This window comes from Elaeis guineensis, chromosome 16, assembly GCF_000442705.2.
Source record: "Elaeis guineensis isolate ETL-2024a chromosome 16, EG11, whole genome shotgun sequence".
NCBI lineage: Eukaryota > Viridiplantae > Streptophyta > Magnoliopsida > Arecales > Arecaceae > Elaeis > Elaeis guineensis.
Genome location: NC_026008.2, coordinates 42,989,363 through 43,010,263, shown reverse-complemented (window position 1 = coordinate 43,010,263; position 20,901 = coordinate 42,989,363). Strand labels below are relative to the sequence as shown.

Below are 20,901 nucleotides of genomic sequence, written 5' to 3'. Positions count from 1 at the left end.
TGTAGAAATTAATTTATCACACCAATTACATTCAATGTATTTAAGCAGTCTCTTTTAAAAAATATGTTGAGGAAATCTAAATTACAAGTAATGGGAGACAAGATTCTCATCATCTGAGTAGTTTCATGTACTTGCTATTGTTTTACCTTTTATGATGTACTGGATATTTACTATGTGATAGTTCAGAGTCCAAAACCTGAGGCTCAGCTTTGTTGCCATTAAATAAAGCCAATCATGTGAATTGTAGCCAAAGAACAGAGTGTTGAAGGTTGCAAGGAAGCTTCTTGCCCACCGAAAGAAATGAAAGCAGCTGTACCGTGAGGCTAACTCATTAATTTAAGGCGTTAAAAGCCATTGAGTCTTCTTTAAGTCGTATCCAAACAAGGTTTGGTGGAAATCATGGTCATTTGGGGCTCACATCCCACCATCCGTCCATGAAAGCTTTTAATGGTGAGGTGAGTGCACGTGAAATGAGCAATCTGTCCGGTTCTCGTTGCCAGGTTAAACGCAGAAGCCCGGAGCCTCACATGCGCTATGCTCTTACGTTTCTGTCCAACATTTATTACAGTGGTTGGGGTGTTGGCTTGTGGAAAGAGGGTAACACATTAGAAATGGATTAGTTTGTGTGGGGGTGTCTGGCATTTGAATTAGTATTGACTACAGGGTTAATAAAAATTCTCACAGCAGAGATCCGATCTAAATTTATTGATATATTATTTTTTTTAAATTTTTTATCTTATATTCTGCAGTCTTCAATATTGAACATAGTAAACAATCTTCGATCATCTCTGTTCATAATTTTTTCTCTTTGATTTAAAAAATTTTTCATGTAAATTCTGAATTTGCATTGACTTTTATTTTCTCTGATTTTTCTACAATACTTTGGATGGCCACAAGGAGATGCAATTGAACTTTGCTCTATGTATTTGTGGCATCATCTATATTCTGCCACTAAAATTGTAAATGGGTCGGATTGACTCGTGATCCGATCCAATCCGACCTACTAAGATCCGATCCAACCCATTTTAAAAGACCCATGGGATTAGATTTATTGAATTAGAATCCGATCTGATTTAAATTCAGTATTGAATTCAATACGTAAACTATAAAGCAAATAAAGTGGGATTAGAATTTCAAATACTATTGCATCATTGTTATTTTTTATATAGTTTTACTCAATTTGACTATGAGATTTTGAGAAATTACTTATAAATTAATAGTAAAAAAAAATATTTATTTTCTTTTGTCATGAACTTTACATATGTTAGTTTATCATACGAACTGAGTCCGATTAGAATTTGGGTCCGAGTTGAATCTAAATTTTTTAGATTGAGATCAAATTATATATGTATCCGATTCGACCCAAAAGATCCAATTAATGGGGCAGATTTTTTGATCATGAACCCGATTCGATCCGATCTGATTTTCAATTGGATTGGGTTTAGGTCTAATATTAAGATCCGATCAAAAAATCGAGTCGAATCAGATTCACTCATGATTCGATCCGATCGATCCATTTGCACCCTTAACTATTATATTATAGGATGCATGCTAAATCTGAATATTACAGAGTAATCAGGATTGCATCATGCTGCAAATTAAACTAATTCTAACGTTATCGAGGAATCAGGAGAAAAGTCCAAGTTTTTTTTTTCATCCACCCACATAAGTCTTGAAGTAACTATTGTGCGATCCAATGGTTGATGTTGCAAAGGAAGATGACTCAGTCTTTCATGCAAAAAATACAACGTGAATCTATCATGGACACTGCTCGATGAACCCGTCCCTAGAAGCGACACTGCCAAGAATCATAGGGATGTAACTATATAGGCGAATGCACATTTTGTAAGTGGAATGAATAATGCCCAAAGACAAGACTCTCACCGGCGGACAAAGCCAACTTGCTTCGTTTTGTGGGGTCGAATGTCTTTAATTTTATTCTATAAGAACCCCTGGTAACCAGAAGGCATGGAGGCTATGTGAATTCGAGTGCCTGGATTTAACATGCCCCTACTCTTGCAGTGGGTGATTTCATAGCTGCCCAGCGTTATAGCTTGGTTGTACATTCCTTCACTTACATGGACTTGTTCTAGCTTCTTTTGTGAGGTCTGTAAATCTTGTAAGAATACATGGTGGTATCTATGTTGACACATGCTTAAAATAGCAATTAGCAATAATTGAAACTTGTTTTTATCTGAAAAATATTTGGGCATTTTTGAAGTTATTGCAGTAAAAAAATTATTAATCCAATTGTATATGCAAAACCTAAAAATGAGTGCATAGATGCAAGTATTTTGTGGCTTTGAACTACCCTTCTTTCTTTTTCCCACTACAATTACATGTCACAAGCCATAGATACTGTTTGGCTACAATTATCCTCCATAACAATGCTTCCAAACAAAACAACTTACAAAAGAAGCGACAAGTGAGACCAAAGAAAGTTGGAGGTCTGGTTTGGTGGGGCTGTTTTTTTGAGAAATATCTGATGGGGTTCTTTTACACATCTATAAGTAGACAGACTGGGTCTTGGTTTCCAACTCCCATGATGCAAGGCATGCAAAAAGGCTGGGGGATCTCTTTCCCTTTTTCTTTAGCAATTAAAACTTCCAGGTTCTGCCTTGACTGGAATACTGCACATCAAAGTGATTCTGTTCTTATGCTGTCACTTTAGACCCATATGGTCCCCATATACCATCATCTTCCGTTCCTTTGCACTATAAAAGAAATGAAAGGAAATGGATTAGATCTTCACTATTGTTTATCACCAACAGAATGCTAGATTATTATTTCCACTAAGAAAGAAAAGAAAAGAGGAAGGAGAGTAGCTCCACATAATCCTTGTTCTCAGTCTACAACCACCTCCCATCTTGTATATAAAATATTCAAAAAAGCCTCCTGCATGCTGGTGTCAAGCATTAGTATTTTGTAATCTCGTGCTAATGTTCTTTCTAGTCTTACTTCGTTGCCAAGCTTGTGAGCTGCTGTGAAATTAAATTTCATGTTCAAAGTTCAGACTAGCTTCAAGTGTTCGGTTCCAACTTCTTGCTTTTGAATAGTTGGTTATCTAATTTATGTGACCAGCAACTATGCTTTCCCCACTGGGAAGTTAGCAAGTTACCTTTCTTACATTACCTTCCCTTCACTTGTAAGCCAAGACTAGAATTGTTTCTCAGCTTTGATGTTGGTTGCAATGCATGATACATATCAGATGGAATTAAGTTACCTCAAACTATACCAGCTATATAACTACAGGTGCTAAAACTACAGAAGCGACAAAGCTTGGCAAAGACTGGATGAGAGTCCCCACGAGGCTAAAATTATATCAACTTAGTCAAAACCAAAGCTCAATTACAACTTATCAATTGATACCATGTAAACATCCTATCTAAAACCTAAGTGTTTAGGGTGGATAAGCCTAAGAGTACATAAGCACTGCAAGAATCCTTAACTTTTCCGATATGAGATTATTATTCCTCAAAAGTGGTGCCATTGAGTTTAATTAGCTTTAACCAGCGAAAACTTTCCCTTTAAAAAGGCTCCCATGGTACACAGCTACACATTATCTGGGCTCTAAAGACCCACTTCGCCTTTTCTTTTGCTCGGTAAAAACCTGCTTGCAGTTCGTGCCCATAGCACCGATTCCTGGAACGGAGTAGGCCCAGTAGCTTTTGTACATGTTGGTCTAAGTTTAGCTTCAGAGATATGATTTCTGAGTTGACTGATAGTTTACAATAAATTAACTTAGACTGATTAAATGATATGAATGTAATGTCTAATATCCAATGGCACTTGAATTCTGAAGCATAAAATCAGGAAATAATTTCTTTTATTTCAAAAACAAAATTAACAAAAAAATATGTCAAGTTAATCCAATGGTCTAGAGTGTTAGGATTTGATGTCTCGAGATTTAGTCCATATTGAGCCCATAGCGAGGTCCGCGACGAAAAACGAAGTCCAACGAGTTCAAGATAATCCCAAACGGAGCTCGAACGGAGAAGATATGTGCTTTTGAAGTCGGCACGAAATCCGAGACGGTGGAGGATCGCCAGCGGCCGGCAGCGGACCGGTGGAGCGGCGGCGGTGCGGCCGCAGGTGGTGGGACACGGCCCAGTGCGCGGTAGTGCGCGGGCTGGATGCGCGCAGGGCGCAGCCCAGCGGGCAGGCCCGGCCCAGGCCGGGCGCAGGGCACGTGGGCCGGCCCAGGCTCGAGCGTGCGGGTGCGGCCCAGGCCCACACGTGGGCTTGCCCAGCCCAGCGCGCCGTGCTGGGAGCCTAGATCCCGGTCCACCATGGACTGGGCGGTCCATGGAGGACCGCGTGGGCGTTTCCCACGCATTTTACATGGTCCACAGTACTATTCCGTGAACCGATCGCGATCGGACGGCTTAGGGAGCTTCCGGTCATGATCCAATGGTTTGGGGCTTGATCTGGAGTTTTATGGCTTGATTTAGGAGTCCTAATACGGATCTAATTAGGGGTTTAAGCCTTTAAAAGGCCATGAACAGTGAAAGGGGTGGTGTGGTGGCTCGATTTTGCAGAAGACTGTAGTTTTGTGCGGAGCGCAGGCCGTGAGGTCGCACGAAAACCAGAGACCAAGAGCCCGTGAAGAGAGAGGGACGTCGTATGCTGAGAGAGAAGGAGCAGGAGGCTCTTGGACAGCAGATAGCGGTCGTTTTAGGGGTTCAGGGGGTCTTCCTAGAGAGAGAGCTTTTGTGAGGGAGAACTTTTTGTGAGAGAGAAATTAGGTGTACGAGGGTTAAGGATGAGATCTCCTCTTGTAAATTTTTTTTTCATAGTGAAGTTTGCATGCACCGTGAAGGCGAGCCTTTTTGTGGCTGATCTACGTATTTTGATTATTTTTTTGTTTTGTTTCTTCTTTTTTCCTGCTGCATCGCGTGGTACTGAAAAGATCCTGAGAGGTGGTATCCTGACCAGACATCCATCCAACAAGTGGTATCAGAGTAAGGCGGTACAAGGACACAGATTGCAGCGGTGGTGAGCAAGACTGAAGATGGAGAAGACAGGAACAATCAAGATGGAGATCAACAAGTTTGATGGAAAGAGCAATTTCTCCTTATGGCAGGCAATGGTGAAGGATGTGCTTATCCAGCAAGGGTTGATTGATGCTCTCTTGTGCGAGGAGAAGCCGACCACTATGGAGGTGCAGGATTGGAGATGGCTACAGATGCAGGCGGTGAGTACCATCCGCATGTACGTAGCGGATGAGGTGGTGATCCATGTGCTTAGCGAAATTTCTCCGATGGTGCTGTGGTCGAAGCTCGAGGAGTTGTACATGACGAAATCTCTCACCAACACTCTTTTACTTTGGAAGTAGTTTTACCAGCTACGGATGGCTGAGGGACTGAACGTGTAGGAGCATCTCAGCCACTTCCAGAATATCCTTACCGACCTCCTCAGCGTTGGTGAGAATGTTGAGTAGAAGATCAGGGCGCTGATTTTGCTAGCATCGCTTCTACCTTCGTACGAGTCTTTGGTAACTGCTTTTCTAGTGGGAAAGAGCACTATCAAAATGAACGAGGTCACCGCGGTGATACTCCAGAATAATGTTCCCACAAGAGAGAATCCGACTTCGAGCTCAGGTGGCGATAGCTCAACTTTGGTGGCTTCTAGAGGAGCAGGAGGCGGTAGATGGAGCGACAGGAGATTGCGACGAGGACGGTCCAAGTCTAGGAAGGACTTGAGCAAAATCGGGTGTTACCAGTGTGAGGAGTTGGAACATCTAGTCAGAGATTATCCTCAACTCAAAAATCGGACAATGGTTGCTATGGCGACGGTCAGTAGTGATTCAGAGAGAGATGTCATGGAGATATCTGATGAGCTATCTACTTCTTTCCAGCAGTAGATATTAGATTCTGCATGCACCCATCATATATATTGTAGAAAGGAGTAGTTTGACTCCTTGAAAAATAATGAAGACACTGTATATCTGCCGGATGGATCGAGCTGTGCGATCAGAGGCATCGGGACGGTCAGTTGGAAGACACATGATGGTGCAGTGAGAAGATTAGGGGAGATTCGATACATATCTGATTTCAGATGGAATCTTATCTCACTGAGCAGACTGGATTCGAGAGGCTAGAGGACGGTAGCCGGTGGAAAAATCCTGAAGGTGCTTCGCGATGATAGGATTGTGCTGGAGAAAAAAAAAGGGAGCAAAGGATATTATTACCTAGTAGGGAGCTTAGTGCAAGGTGGAGCTTCGAAAGCTAGGTGGAGCCCAGAGCAAGGTGAAGCTCCAGATGGAGGTGGATCGGGCACGAGACAAGAGACTCGGGAGGAGGAAAGGCAACGTCGCAAGGTGAGATTCCTATTGCCGCAGAATGATGCTCCGAGTAGGTCTCAGATCAGAAGGAGCACAGCATACAATGGAGATGAGATCAAGCGGCCTGGCTCGACTCCCATGTTTGCCCATCCATGATCAGCAGGTGATTGCCCCAGGGCATGGGGGTGAGGAGGTCTAGAAGCTCTCAGAGTTAGGAAGAGACCGAATATCGAGTAGAGATAAAAATTGTTAGAATTTGACACCTTAAGATTTAGTCCATATTGAGCCCATAGTGAGGTCCGCGATGAAAAATGGAGTCTAAGATCACCCCAAACGGAGTTCAGACGGAGAAGGTACGTGCTTTTGAAGTTGGCATGAAACTCGAGACTGCGGAGGACTACCGGCGGCCGACGGTGGGCCGGTGGAGCGGTGGTGATGCGGCTGCAGGCGGCAGGACGTGGCCCAGCGCGCGAGCTGGACGCGCGTAGGGCACGGCCCAGCAAGTAGGCCCAGCCCGGGCATGCGAGGCGCGGCCCAAGCCCAAGCGTGCCCACGGAGGCACGGCCCAGGCCCACGCACGGGCCGGCCCAACCCAGCTCGCCGCGCTGGGAGCCCAGATCCCGGTCCATCGTGGACCGGGCGGTCCATGGCGGACTGCATGAACTGCGTGGGCGTTTCCCATACGTTTCGTGCAGTCTACGATACTATTCTGTGGATCGATCACGATCAGACAGCCCAAGGAGCTTACGGTCCTGATCCAACAGCTTGGGGCTTGATCTGGAGTTTTATGGCTTGGTTTAGGAGTCATAATACGGATCTAATTAGGGGTTTAAGCCTTTAAAATGCCATGAACAGTGAAAGGGGTGGTGTGGTGGCTCGATTTTGCAGGAAGCTATGGTTTTGTGTGGCGCGCACACTACAAAAAATTTGATTTTTTGCGATGAAATTTTTTCGTCGCTAAAAATCTTATTTTCGTCGCTAATAGTATTTGCGACGAAATATATCGTCGCTAAAAATTTGTAGAGAAAGCCTCGTAGCAAAAGACCTTAGCGACGAAAATATTTTATTTCGTCGCAAAAAATAGTAAACCCAGACGATGAAGTTATGTATTGTATTAGCGACGAAAATATTTTGTCGCAAGAGCTTAAAATTTCGTCGCTAAAATTGCAACGAAAAAAATTTCGTCGCTAAATATTTTGATTAAAAAAAAATTTTTCTTATTTTTTGCGACGAAAATTAATTTCGTCTTAAAACTTAGCGACAGATTTCGTCGCAAAATAATTTGTCGCAAAAAGTTCGTCGCAAAAATTGCGACGAAAAAAAATTTTCGTCGCTATAATTGCGACGAAAAAAAATTTCGTCGCTATAATAGCAACGAAATAAAATTTTCGTCGCTAAAAGGGCGACGAAAATAAAAAATTTCGTCGCTATAATGGCGACGAAATAATAATTTCGTCGCTATAATGGCGACGAAATAATAATTTCGTCGCTATAATTGCAACGAAATAAAAATTTCGTCGCAAAAAGTTTAAATTTTTAGCGACGAAATTTTTTTCGTCGCTAAAATAGCAACGAAATAATTTCGTCGCAAAAGTTGTGACGAAAAAAAAAATTTCGTCGCTATAATGGCGACGAAATAATAATTTCGTCGCTATAAGGATGACGAAATAAAAATATTCGTCGGCATAATTGCGACGAAATAAAAATTTCATCATAAAAGTTATAATTTTTAGCGACGAAACTAAGACTTTCGTCGCAAAAATAGCAACGAAATAAAAAATTTCATCGCAATGAATAATAAATATTTTATTTTTTGGGTTCACAAATTTTTTTGCGACGAAATTAATATTTCGTCGCTAAAATAAATTTTGGATAAAAAATAAAATTTTTATTAATTTTTCAAAAAAACCTGCTCAAATACAAATTATCTGATCAACCATATTTTAAATAAACAGTATGTTAACACAATAAAAATATTCTAAGTCAAAAGACCAATTTCAAATAACAAAAAGTTTCATAACCATCTTTGTCATATACAAAAATATAAGTCCATACACCATTTTAAATTTAAAATAAGTACAAACTAAGTATGATCTGACTCATTGGCCTCGTTCCCTCCTCCAGGCGTCGATCCCTGACCCGATACGTGTCGCGATGGTGGTGCAGAGGCGGCATCATGTGACTGTAGAGGTGCTAACTCAGAAGCATCAATACCGAGCCGTCCCACCACCGCAGCTACGATCCTCTCGAGCGTCTGACTACGATTCATCCAGTAACTAATCTGATCTTGCATCATGCTCATGGATGTCCTAACTGCCTCTGGCACCGATGTATCATCAGACCGGCCGGATGACGAACTGCGTGATTTTTTGGACCGCATGCTATGACCAGATCCTAGCTGCCGCCCGAGGACGGTATCCAAAATCGTATCATCTGTCATCAAACAAACCTACTGCGATCCAGTATCACCATCAGATCCCACCTCCCTCGTCGCCTGCTCTCTCAATTCTAACATTTTTTCCTTCACAATAAACAAAATAAAATCATAAATTTTTTTCAAACTCTTTAAAAGTATTCAAAATGTAGAGTAATGATACTTACATGACGCTGCCTCGCCTCTTCGGTCACGAACTCGCCACTCTTGTTTTGATAGAATTTAGCATAGGCGTCGACCCCGGATAGTCCCTGTTCAAACAAAAAAAAAGAAAAAAAAGATATCAAAATTATGTAAATATTTAATAAAAAGTTATAAAGTATGATTGCAAATGTAGTTACATACCATCCTCTTCATTCCCTGTGCAAAAGAGGCACTTCCTTGCGTGTGAATAGAATCAATCTTGCTCCTATTCACCTTATTCGCCTCCGATCGTCGCTACAAAATACATACAATTATAACCAATAAAGGACATAACATAATTAAAAAACTTGGAACACTAGACATACCTGAAATGCCTCACTTCCAAAATGCTCACATAACCACCGCCAATCGTCACTAGACCCAGCCCAATTTCTGTATGGCTGGGTCACAGGATCAATCCCCTTCGCCTGCAGCTCATTGCAGTATTTATGAAGCCTACATCGTCGATCTCTGTATCTATTTGCAGCCATTTTGAGAATACATGCCGTCACTTCTTCGTCAGTGCAATCCTCGAAGTCAATATTATCCTACACAGTAATCATACCAAAAGGCAAATACATGAAATTATTCATATAATAAAAAATTTATTTATATAACCAAAAATAATATGGATCATGTAATGATATGCAAGACATCCAAATTTAATTCTTACCCTGATGTGAGAGACTAGAGCATCACGGTATCGAGGAGCTACATGCTTGAAACTTTCAGCAGCCCACGGAAAATGATTCCACATATACAAACTGATCTCATTTGCGACGATACTGGCCTCTGTGCCAACCGGATGATCTCGAAATATATGTACCTTCGGTTTTTCATTGTGTGTATGCACATATTTTTCCAAAACAAGACCCCTACTAGGACCACGCACTGCACGTCGATGCTGTGTTCCTACATGTAAAAATTGATGAAATGAACATATATCATGTATCACTAAATGCATATAACAAAAAAATATATATGGTTTATAAATTGATAGAGATGTACCTGTAAGGGGATGATGCTGTGGTACCATGGCCTCCGGCTGGGCAAGCTCTGGCTGAGCACTAAGCGGCTCTGTGGACTCGGGCAACTGAGTCTCATCTAAATCCTCTGAGTCATCATACAAAATGCTAAAGTGAGGATGTGTATCATCAAGCGGAGCCTGCTGCCTACCCCGTGAATGTCTACGTCCAGGACCAGTCATGATGCTGCAATGATTAAAATAATTTAAATCAGTAAGTAATCAACAAAACTCAAGTATTACATGATATAATAAAAAAAAAAAAAATTGAATTACTTATTCATATTAATTATTGTTCTCAGATTCTGAACTCGTGTCCATATAGTCATCTTCGACGGGAGTCATAGAAGACTTCGACCCTGAAGTACTATCATCATTGTCATTAACGAAGTCATTATTGGATCGTGCTCGTGTCCGTGCCCTTATGGACGATCCAACAACAGAAACATCCTCAGGTTCATAGTCGTCTCTTTGTAATTGTCCTATGTCAATCGTATCATCTGGCACTAATATGTTATCTGGTGCTTGCATTTGATATGCTTCGTTTTCAATAATTGCACAGACTTCATTCTCAAGATGTTCATCGTTCGGGCATGTGAAAAGTGCAGGATCAAACAAATGCCTATGCTGAGCCCTTATTGCAACTCACCAAGGCTCTTTCATTTTGTTATCATCAATATACCACACTAGTCTTGCTTGCTTTGCAAAAATATAAGGATCACTTTCATACCATACATGACCAGTGTGGACACTGACGAGTTGAGGATCTATAGCAATTGGCCTGTGTCATCCTAAGTCATACCATCGACACTTGAATAACACAATCCGTCGAAGACCACTATATCTCAACTCTATAACCTCATGCAGAATACCAAAAAAATCTATTATTTCACCCTTGTGCTCGCCCTCCACGCTTATTCCACAATTCTGTGTGGTTCGATCACGATCGCGATCTTCCGTTAAGAATCGCACACCATTGACTATGCATGCTGAATATACTGATACACGTCTGTCAGGTTTTCGTGCAAGTGCAGCTAAGTCATTACTGATACAGTTAGGATTGTCTATACGTAGCTGAGCTATCTACAATTAAAAGAACAATAAGCAGGTTAAATTTGACAAGATAAATATTATATAAACAAACTTTTAATCATGGATGAACATGAACATAACTTACCCGTTCGTCAAACCATGATGCGAATTGATTCCTATGTCGTGCCGCTGCTAATGTAGGATTACTTCTTCTGAGCTCACTTTCGTGTTCTCTGAAGTGATACAGTAATACCATGTATATTTTAATTTAGAGTCCACGTGCATTCATTGATATATCAACAAATAAAAATTAAATGTATATACTCACATCATGTAGGCTTCTACCTCCTCGCAATTGTTTAGCACATACCAATGCATGTCATCCGTTTCTTGTGGTGTCAACATTCGAAAATCTTTTTTACCATATGGTCGGGCAACATTGGAGAACACGGATAATCCATCGGTCAGAATCTCGTCAACATCAATATTCCGCTGTGGCCTTGTAAATTTGGTCTCCACTCGTCGAAGGTACATAGAGCAGAACGTCAGACATTCATTCATAACATGTGCCTCTGCTATTGAACCTTCAGGCCGTGCTTTGTTAGTGACGGCACTCTTGTATTCACGCATCTCCCTATTCAATAAATTATCAATTGATATCACATATAATAAGAATACAATAATGAATAATAAATATTACAATATCATGCAATTACCTTTCAATTGGGTACATCCATCTTGTATGTACTGGCCCACCCAATCTAGCCTCATGTGGAAGATGAACAGAAAGATGCACCATGATATCAAAGAAGGCGGGAGGGAATATCATCTCGAGCTTACAGAGAGTAATGATAATCTTCTTCTCCAATATGTCGATCTGACTTCGTCTCAATGTCTTCGCACATAAGTCTCGAAAATAAGTTCCCAGATCAATATGCATGACGTCAAGATTATGTCGAAGAAGAAGCATTTTCCAATATGGAAGATCAAACAACTTGCTCTTTTTTCTCCAATTTTCGATACTTGTTCGCACCCCTACTTGGCTGGCCAGACCCTTACCAAATATGACATCCTGTGGGTTTGGTAACTGATTTAAAATATTGTCCGTAGATCAGAATCTTGGCTGCGCACGTCGTTCATGCTTGCCATTGAACTTAAGACTTCTCCTCCATCTATGATCATCTGGCAAAAAACGTCGATGGCCGGTAAAACAAATCTTTCCGCGAATACGGTCCGATGTAATATCATCGTTACAAGTTGGGCATGCTTTATACCCTTTTGTACACCATCCAGAAATATCGCCATATGCAGGAAAATCGTTAACTGTCCAAAGCAATGCTGCATGCATACGAAAGATGCCTCCTACAACATGATCATATGTTTCGCATCCTTCTTCCCACAAATATTGTAACTCTTCGATCAATGGCTCTAAAAATATGTCTATGTCTCTTCCAGGGGCACGGGGACCCGGGATCAACAAGGCCAATAGATTAAAAGGTGATTTCATGCACTTCCATGGTGGTAAATTATAAGAAAATACCATAACAGGCCACATACTATAAGCAGTACTAAGATTACCATATGGATTAAATCCGTCTGTTGCCAACCCTAGCCTGATATTTCGTGAATCAGCTGCAAACCATGGATGTTCACGATCAAAATGTTTCTGTGCATCTCCATCTGATGGATGTCTCATGACATCATCGTCCATATTATTTACCTCCTTATGCCACCGCATGTCACAAGCAGTATGCCTCGACATGAACAATCGACGCAATCGTGGTGTAATCGGAAAGTACCGCAGAATCTTGCATGGTATTTTCTTTTTCTTCTTATCCTTACCACGACTTTCTTTCCATCTGCTTGAATGACAAATTGGACATGCTTGTAGATCTTGTTTATCCTTCCGAAATAGAACACAATCATTCGGACATGCATGTATCTTTTCACAGCGTAGGCCCAAGTCATCGACTCCCAAACCGAGTCCTTTCAATAATTTTTTGGCTTCATAATGACTTGACGGAAGTAACTCTCCCTCTGGCAGTAAGTCCTTCAAAAATTTGAGCAACCAATTAAACGAGTTGTTTGACCACTTACCAAGTGTCTTCATGTGTAATAACTTTATTACGACAGACAACAGAGAGTACTTCTTACAACTAGGATAAACATCACTTTGTGCATCTCTTAATAGACGCTCGAATCTATCATTTATAGATATATTAATGTCCTCTTCAGCTTCTTATCTCGGAATGGAATGCTGATGTTCTGCTCTCGCTTCTATATTTACTTCAAATAATTCCGGATGAAGATCCTCTAAAATTTCTCTATCTTCTTCACCAAGTGTTTGTCTTTCACGACTGCATGATCCACCGACTGACGACGGATTTATGGGACTCCTGGACAACATGTTCGAGCTAGTCGGCAAATCTTCACCATGACAAGTCCATCTCTTGTAAGTCACATCTATACCGTGTTCGTATAAATGATTCTGAATGTCCGATAAGGTACACCAAAATAAATTCTTACATCGACGACATGGATAACGAGCTTTCCCATCTTCTCTAGTATGATTGGACGCCACATTCATAAAAGTCGTCACACCCGTAATATACTCGGGACAGAACTTATCACGCAAAGACATCCAACCACGATCCATACCTACATATTTATGATGCAAACTATACAATCAATTTTATGTAATAATAGTTGACTAACGCCTTATATCTCCTACCTATAGGGTGATGGTCCTATTCCATTCAGGAACGTAAGAATTTAATATTGCAATACATGTCTTGTATACCAAAAAAATTTCGGCAGCATTTCGACGCAGTTCTCCAGATACACAAGCATTAAAATTGTGCTATGTATCCAGAGAACATGATCGAAAATACCGACAAAACTCTGCGATATACAAGCACATGTGTTGCAATATTAAATTCATTCACGTGCCCAAACTGTCCACGAGGATAATTCGAGAATAGTGTGTAAAGCACCAATATTTTTTTCATAAAAAAAAATATTGGTTTTTGCACGCTATCCTCGAACGGAAATTCTAAGGCTTATAAATTTAGAGAGCTTTGAAAGAAAGACAAGCTTTAGTATCAGGTAGCGCTGTAAATGTAGTAAACCGTATAGAAAAGAAGTATAGGTGTATATCGTGCACATATGGCAAGGAAGATAACAAGCTTGCAGACAGAGGATGCAACACAGTTTAAAAACAGCTAATTTCTACAGTTACACTAGCAACATGAACAAAAAAAATATATATATAAATAAAATAAAACAAGGTAGATAAAGATTAGCCCAGCTCATTTATAAGGTAAATTGAAATTCCTTGAGTTTGTATAGTTTGCAATCCATAATACCATATGGTTCACCAAAAGGTCACATTTCCTTAACGAAGTTAATGACAGGATGATGACCAACAAGTTCTACAAACTATCTGTTACCAGAACACCGCAAGCTTCATAATAGTTCCTCAGCATAGCATTGTGAATCCAATTGGAATGCCAAAACTAAAGCAAGGAATTTTCCTAGCCAACCACCAAAAATATCTGCATGAGAAATTTCATCAAGAGCTAATCCTCCAGTAGTTGTTAGAGATTTGTCACTCATTGTTATAGCGTTCAATGCCAACAGACTCAAAAGTTATAGCATGCCACAAAAATGAAGGTGGTGAAGGAAAACAACCTCAAGGACTGAGAAAGAGACATGATTCATCCTAAAGTTCAGATAAGGCTGCAGCACATCACTAATTGGAGTGATTACTGCTCAATGTGTCATGATAATTTCACCCTCCCCTGCCAATTCAGCTGCTCTTATCACCCCTCCTCTCTCTCTCTCTCTCGTGTTCCTTAAGATCCTCTTTGCCTTTGCCGGTGAAAAAAAATCTCCTCTTCATTTTGTTTTTTCAAAATGGAAAACATTTTAGGCATGTCTTAATTATCTGGCTTCAATTCTTTTTAAAGTTCCTGGCCTTCTCTTTTTATAAATTAGGTTCGAGGTTATTCATTTACAGTTGGATTTCTAGATCTAGTTTCGTAGATTGTATCAATCTCATGAACACTAGAGGTAAGGTTTGAATTTTGGACACTATACCCAGCATCTAATTAGGCCTGGGATAAAAATAACCTGAAAATTTCAAAGAAGGGACCTACTTCTGAAGTTCACCAACCCAAGAGTATATAATTCAGATCCACATTGGGATCAAGTAACATGCAGATTTACTTAATTCACTTGCACCCCAATCTAAAGCCTTCATTCACAAATTCAAGGCAGTATCCAAACCCATGATTACTTAAAAAAAAACATTAGATTGCTCCGATACACCTCTGGACAAATCGAACATATAGGATTTCAGGAGGAGGAACAGAAAAGAGGAAAGCAATATCATGAAAAGTGGGAAGCGAAAATAAGCGAAGCTGCTGACAAGTGGAGGGTCAAAATCAGGATCCAACTCAACAAAGATCGGGATGCAGTAAAAACCAATGCGATTAAGACATTCTCTTTCAGTATTTTCAATCTCATTCTCTTATCAATGCGATTAAGAAGAACCAACAAACAGAAATGAGATCATCAAAGTGACCAACATAATGGGATAAAAGACCAATGCAAATATTATGCTTCTCCTCCCAGCAAACAGAAAATACAGAAATATATGTTTGCACCCAGGAAGAACATGAACCCGATTCAAGCCGGTTACTGGTATTTTATTTTTTGTCATGTATTTCCCATAATTAATCCCAATCCCACAAGATAAGAAGATAAACTATGAAGGATCAAAATATTTTAAAAAAAATTTAAAACCCTAGATCCAGAATCGTGGAAGGGCACAAAACCTCGGAGATGATCTGGCACGATCGGAACCTGGCGGTCCGGTTCGCAGCACCGGAGGCGACGAGGAGGAACAGGAGGAACTCCTCCAGGAAGGCACCAGAGGCGGCCGCGTCCTTGGCGTCGGGAAGGGCGGCGAAGGCGGAGACGAATCGGACGGTGCGCTCGGCGGTGAGGGAGCGACGGGCGTAGTCGAAGACAGGGGTCAGGGCTCGGGCGAAGGAAGGGAAGAAGAGGTCGGGAGGGGCGGAGGAGCGGAGGGCGGAGAGCTCTCTCAGCTTCCGGGTGTGCACGACGTGGGAGAGCCGGCACTCGTCCAGAACCCTCGCGATCTCGCGATCGCGCGGCGGTGCCGGCCCGGCGGCGACGCGGCGGTGGCGGCCCGGCGGCGACGCTGCGGCGGCCCTACGAAAACAAAAAAAAAAACACAGACTGAGAAAGGGAGGGAGAGGCCAGAGAAGAGGGATTGGAGGGAGGCGGGAGAGAGGGTGGCGAGGCGGGAGGGAGATGGCCGGCAAGCTGGGAGGTGGGCTCGATCAGCGACGAGGGCGGGCTCGAGCGGCGACGGTGGCGGGGAGGGAGGGCTCGACGGCGGTGGGGAGGGAGAGAGAGAGAGGATGGTGGCGGGGAGGGAGAGGACTTACCGGGAAGACGACCGGCGACCGGGGAACGACGACTGTCGCCGGAGATCGGGGAGGGAGCAGATTTGGATGAGCACGACGGAGATTGGGCCGGGAGGGAGATAACGCAAAAAATCAAATTAGGGCAGAATATACCTTCGGTTTTATTTTTAAGCAAAGCATATTTAGCGACGAAATAAATTCGTTGCAAAAAATAAATTTTCTGTCGCCAAAAAATTTGATTTTTTGCAACAAAAATATTTTCGTCGCAAATGATTAATTTATGGCAACGAAAATTTAATTTCGTCGCAAATGATCGGGAAATCAAGTTTCTCGCAACGAAACAAATATTTCGTCGCTAAAAATTAAATTTTTGGCGACGTAATTATTTTCGTCGCAAAAAAAAAATTTAGCAACGAAAATTTTTACCGTCGCCAAAAAAAAAAATTTTTTGCGATGAAAAAACTTTCGTCGCTAAAAATCAATTCTAGCAACGAAATTTAAATTTTCGTCGCAAAATATTTTAAATTTTTTTAATAAAATAAAATTTAGCGACGCAATAGTTTCGTCGCTAAATATAAATAAAATTGGTCGCAAAAGTCTTTTTTTTTTAGCAACGAAAAATCAATTTCGTCGTAAAAAATATAATTTTTTGGAGACAAAATTTTTTTTGTCGCAAAAAATAAATTTTTAACTACGAAAAAAAAAATTTCGTCGCCAAAAAAACTATTTTTTGCAACGAAAAAAAATTTCGTCGCTAAAAATGAACTTCTAGCAACAAAAAAAAAATTTCGTTGCAAAAGATATAACTTTTTGCAACGCAATTTTTTTCGTCGCAAATACCTAATTTTTGGGGACGAAATTTAAATTTCGTTGCAAAAGCCTACTTTTTTGCGACGAAAAATATTTCGTCGCTAAAATTTCGTCGCAAAAAATCAAATTTCTTGTAGTGGCAGGCCATGAGTTCACACAGAAACCAGAGATCGAGAGCCCATGAAGAGAGAGGGATGCTGTATGCTGAGAGAGAAGGAGCAGGAGGCTCTTGGACAACGAACGTTTCAGGGGTTCAGAGGATCTTCCTAGAGAAAGAGCTTTTGTGAGGGAGAACTTTCTGTGTGAGAGAAATTTGGTGTACGAGGTTTGAGGGTAAGATCTTCTCTTGTAAAATTTCATTTTCATAGTGAAGTTTACATGCCCATGGAAGCGAGCCTTTTTGTGACTGATCTACATATTTTGATTATTTTTATTTTTATTTTTTTTTTTCTACTACAACATATGGTACTGAAAATTTTTTGAAAGATAGTCCTAATCACACATCCATCCAACGTGGGGTCTGGACCGTATCAAATTATTTTGTAAGAAAATATCCCAAATTCATGGCGTTATGAGCTAACCTTGGGTTGGGACCCTGTCAGGCCGAGCTGGCCTGGAGACTTCTATAGTATCGGCTGAACCCAAGACCGCCCCTAGCTCAGCCCAGAAGGTAAATTAGTGGATAATATCAAGGCACTAATTAATGGCCCTGAGAAACTATATCAAGCCCTTCCAGACCCCTATCATCTCTACCATGGTGTGAGTTCAACAAGCATCCTCCCCTAATTAGAGAGGAATAACATTTCTCTGAGAGATTTGAAGAGAATGGAAGGGAGGAGACTAAGTCCACTACCAGCAGCTAAGATTAAGGAAATCTTTAACTTGTCAGTAGGCATGCGATAAAATTCAAATTTTTTTCCAGGACATATATCTTGCCTTCCATTCAAATTTGGTTGACCATAATAATTTATGCAAAGTGAGTCCAATATTAAGCTAGCTCATGAGATCAACATTGAAGGAATGCTCATGCTTTCGTCATGTTGATAAGATCTCAATATAATAACATTGATCCAGTTTTTAATCACATGGGCACAGAGTACTTGCAGTTTTCTATGTTATTTGAATATATGATATGAAGATAACTTTATATTCAATAAAGTTTGAGTACTGTGAGGAGTCTAGAACATACACCTTATTGGCCTAGGTTTGTTTTAGGGCTTTCATTTAAAATCAGGATTCCTTCATACCTCATGCGTTCACATTGTAAAGAATGGAATAATGTGTCTATTTGTTTGTCCCCGTGGACATACTGAGCAATCCTTCATGCAGATCAACTATTCTCCTGGATGCATGTAACTAAAAGTTATCTATGGATGCATTCCATTTGGATATATTAGACCTAAGTTGAAGCAGGGTTTGATTTGCATATACAAACTTGTTTGAACATAGGCAGACATCACTTGCACCTGAGTGCAATTTTTTCAGCAGCAATCAGTTCTGTTACTAGATGTTCAGAAACAATTTAAGCCTTGCAAATTGATTATAATTCTTCCATTAAATCACACATAAGGTGTAATTCACTCAGCCCTTCAACCCCTTGGTGTGAATTCCTACAAATAGTTGCAAACCTATCGTGAGGGCCTATGAGAGCACATAATTAGTCCCACATTAGTTATGTACCAGATAGATTATCTTAGGTATCTATATAGGATCAAGCAATCTAATAATATCTTCTAGCTAACTTTGTTGGATAAGATCATAGTTTGTCACAAATAATATCAAAAAAGATTCTACTCATTATTATGTGGATTAAAGGAAATTGTAGTATGGATCCATTTGGACTAATTATGAGCTTATTATAATGTTTATAATTGAATTTATAGTATTTATAAATAGATTAAATGAATTTAGATTTTTAGTCTGGCAAGGACATCAGAACTTAAATGAAACGAGCTTGTAAGGGCTCACGTGAATGTGTATTTATTTCCATATGATCAGTATTGGATAGATCTTGGATATATGTAGCATGAAAATAATCTAAATAACATCTTTTAAGTAGCTTTTTTTCTGTAGAGTCCCGAGTTGTTACACCTAAACTTGTTCAACCTGCAGGCGGAAAGAATAGCATGCAACGTTTTCTATATTGTCTCGGCTGATGTTAGGTGGTTCTCTGGCCCAATCATATGACTCTTTCTCGATTACTTTGTCACTCCTTCCACCCTTCATTTTCAAAGCGAGGAGCCAAGCCTCCCTGTTTGTTGTCCTGTGTGATAAGTCTTGATTGCAAACAGCTAAACGTTTATATTTCTCTTTGTATTTTTTGTACCTGCATGCCGGCCCGTCTACGGCTGGCCAGCAACCACTGACCCCACCCTTCTTCCCATCCCTCCTCTCTGTCGTGTATAAAAACTTCTCACCATTTCTTCATACCAAATCTCTTCTCTTCTCCCCCAGAGAATACCAGAGAGAAATATCCCACCACCTCTCTCTCTCTCTCTCTCTAACACGCGCGCGCGCGCGCGCACACATCTATAGCCATGAGGCAGGCAGGAACGTACTCTGCTATCCTCTCGGGTGGAGTGTCCGGGAGAACCGGGCCCCACTCGCTTCCACTGGCAAGGATAAAGAAGATCATGAAGCGATCAGGTGATGACGTGAAGATGATATCGGGGGAGGCGCCGATTGTGTTCTCCAAGGCATGCGAGCTCTTCATTGAGGAGCTTACGCAGAGGGCATGGATGATGACCCTCCAAGGCAAGAGGAGGACCCTCCACAAGGAGGATGTTGCAGCTGCTGTCATGGCCACCGATATCTTTGACTTCCTCGTCGAGATGGTGTCCGATTCTAATGGCACTCAGATGGCCCCAGCTACCAAGTCTAATATCAGTGTGGCGGAAAGATAGATCGATATCGTACGTACTGAAGCTCTATCTAAAAGCCTCCCTCTGAAAGAAATGGGAGGATACCGTCTGGACTTGTTGTTATCACGTTTGTTTGGAACTCCTTGGACTGTAAGAGCATGAAAGAAGACAACAACCAAGCTAAATATAATTTGATATCTTTCAGTAACATCAACTTTTTAATTTGTTGTGCTAAGCGAGTCTATATTCTGGGTGCAATTAATTTAACCGTGGGAAAAGAGTCAGTTTAACGATCGTCATATGATCGAGATCGCACCACATGTTGCGCATTAAGATGCGTGACATGCAACATGGCATTAAACCTCGGAAGAAAGAGGATTTGGATGTCTTAAACTAATTGGTATGCTCTTTGGACGGCCGGAACAGTTGGATATTTTGACTCCAGGCTAGGGCAGCTTCGGGTTTGGACGTCATCGTAAGTGTACTACTAAAACGAACGTGGCACTCTTTCACGACCTAAAATATGGCCACTACTGTACGTCTCTCTTTTAAAATAATTCTGGATATGTCTTGTTTGATGATATAAGCATGATCGAAGCTTGTGCTAGACGATTAGAAGTACCATCCGTATAGGTTAGTAAGCTATCAGGTAAGAGAAACTGTTTCTCATTAAAAAAAAAAAAAAAAAAGGTGAGAGAAACTGTAGAGAGAATAGACATAGGAAAAATTTCTTGCTCCCTCCCCAGGCATTCCTTGAGGCTTACCATCCCATTTTAATTAGATAATAAGGGTTAGTTTTAAAGAAACTAAACTGACAT

The 20,901-nt window shown here is 40.9% G+C and overlaps 3 protein-coding genes across 3 annotated transcripts; 1 reads left to right on the top strand and 2 right to left on the bottom strand.

The window, feature by feature from the left end:
- Window positions 1–6,680: 6,680 nt before the first annotated feature.
- LOC140854274 (uncharacterized) lies at window positions 6,681–9,808 on the bottom strand. Its single transcript, XM_073249820.1, has 5 exons — window positions 9,574–9,808; window positions 9,227–9,448; window positions 9,063–9,155; window positions 8,885–8,968; window positions 6,681–6,992 (listed from the first exon to the last, which is right to left on the bottom strand). Exons 1-5 carry the CDS (start codon window positions 9,655–9,657, stop codon window positions 6,681–6,683), a joined length of 795 nt encoding a protein of 264 aa, XP_073105921.1. The 5' UTR covers window positions 9,658–9,808.
- A 5,947-nt stretch (window positions 9,809–15,755) lies between these two features.
- Window positions 15,756–18,474, bottom strand: LOC140854273 (uncharacterized). Its single transcript, XM_073249819.1, has 2 exons — window positions 18,470–18,474; window positions 15,756–16,194 (listed from the first exon to the last, which is right to left on the bottom strand). The coding sequence occupies exons 1-2, from the start codon at window positions 18,472–18,474 to the stop codon at window positions 15,756–15,758; spliced, it is 444 nt and encodes a 147-aa protein (XP_073105920.1).
- Window positions 18,475–19,680: 1,206 nt separating this feature from the next.
- LOC105059221 (nuclear transcription factor Y subunit C-2-like) lies at window positions 19,681–20,319 on the top strand. The gene has a single exon (XM_010942453.4). The coding sequence runs from the start codon at window positions 19,760–19,762 to the stop codon at window positions 20,123–20,125; it is 366 nt and encodes a 121-aa protein (XP_010940755.1). The 5' UTR covers window positions 19,681–19,759; the 3' UTR covers window positions 20,126–20,319.
- Window positions 20,320–20,901: the final 582 nt, after the last annotated feature.

Coding starts and splice junctions, on each gene's coding strand:
- LOC140854274 (XM_073249820.1), bottom strand. CDS start 9,657: ATGTGGAATCATTTTCCGTGGGCTGCTGAAAGTTTCAAGCATGTAGCT. Junction 9,156..9,226: donor TTGGAAGTGAGGCATTTCAG/GTATGTCTAGTG, acceptor TGTATTTTGTAG/CGACGATCGGAGGCGAATAA. Junction 8,969..9,062: donor CACAGGGAATGAAGAGGATG/GTATGTAACTAC, acceptor TTGTTTGAACAG/GGACTATCCGGGGTCGACGC.
- LOC105059221 (XM_010942453.4), top strand. CDS start 19,760: ATGAGGCAGGCAGGAACGTACTCTGCTATCCTCTCGGGTGGAGTGTCC.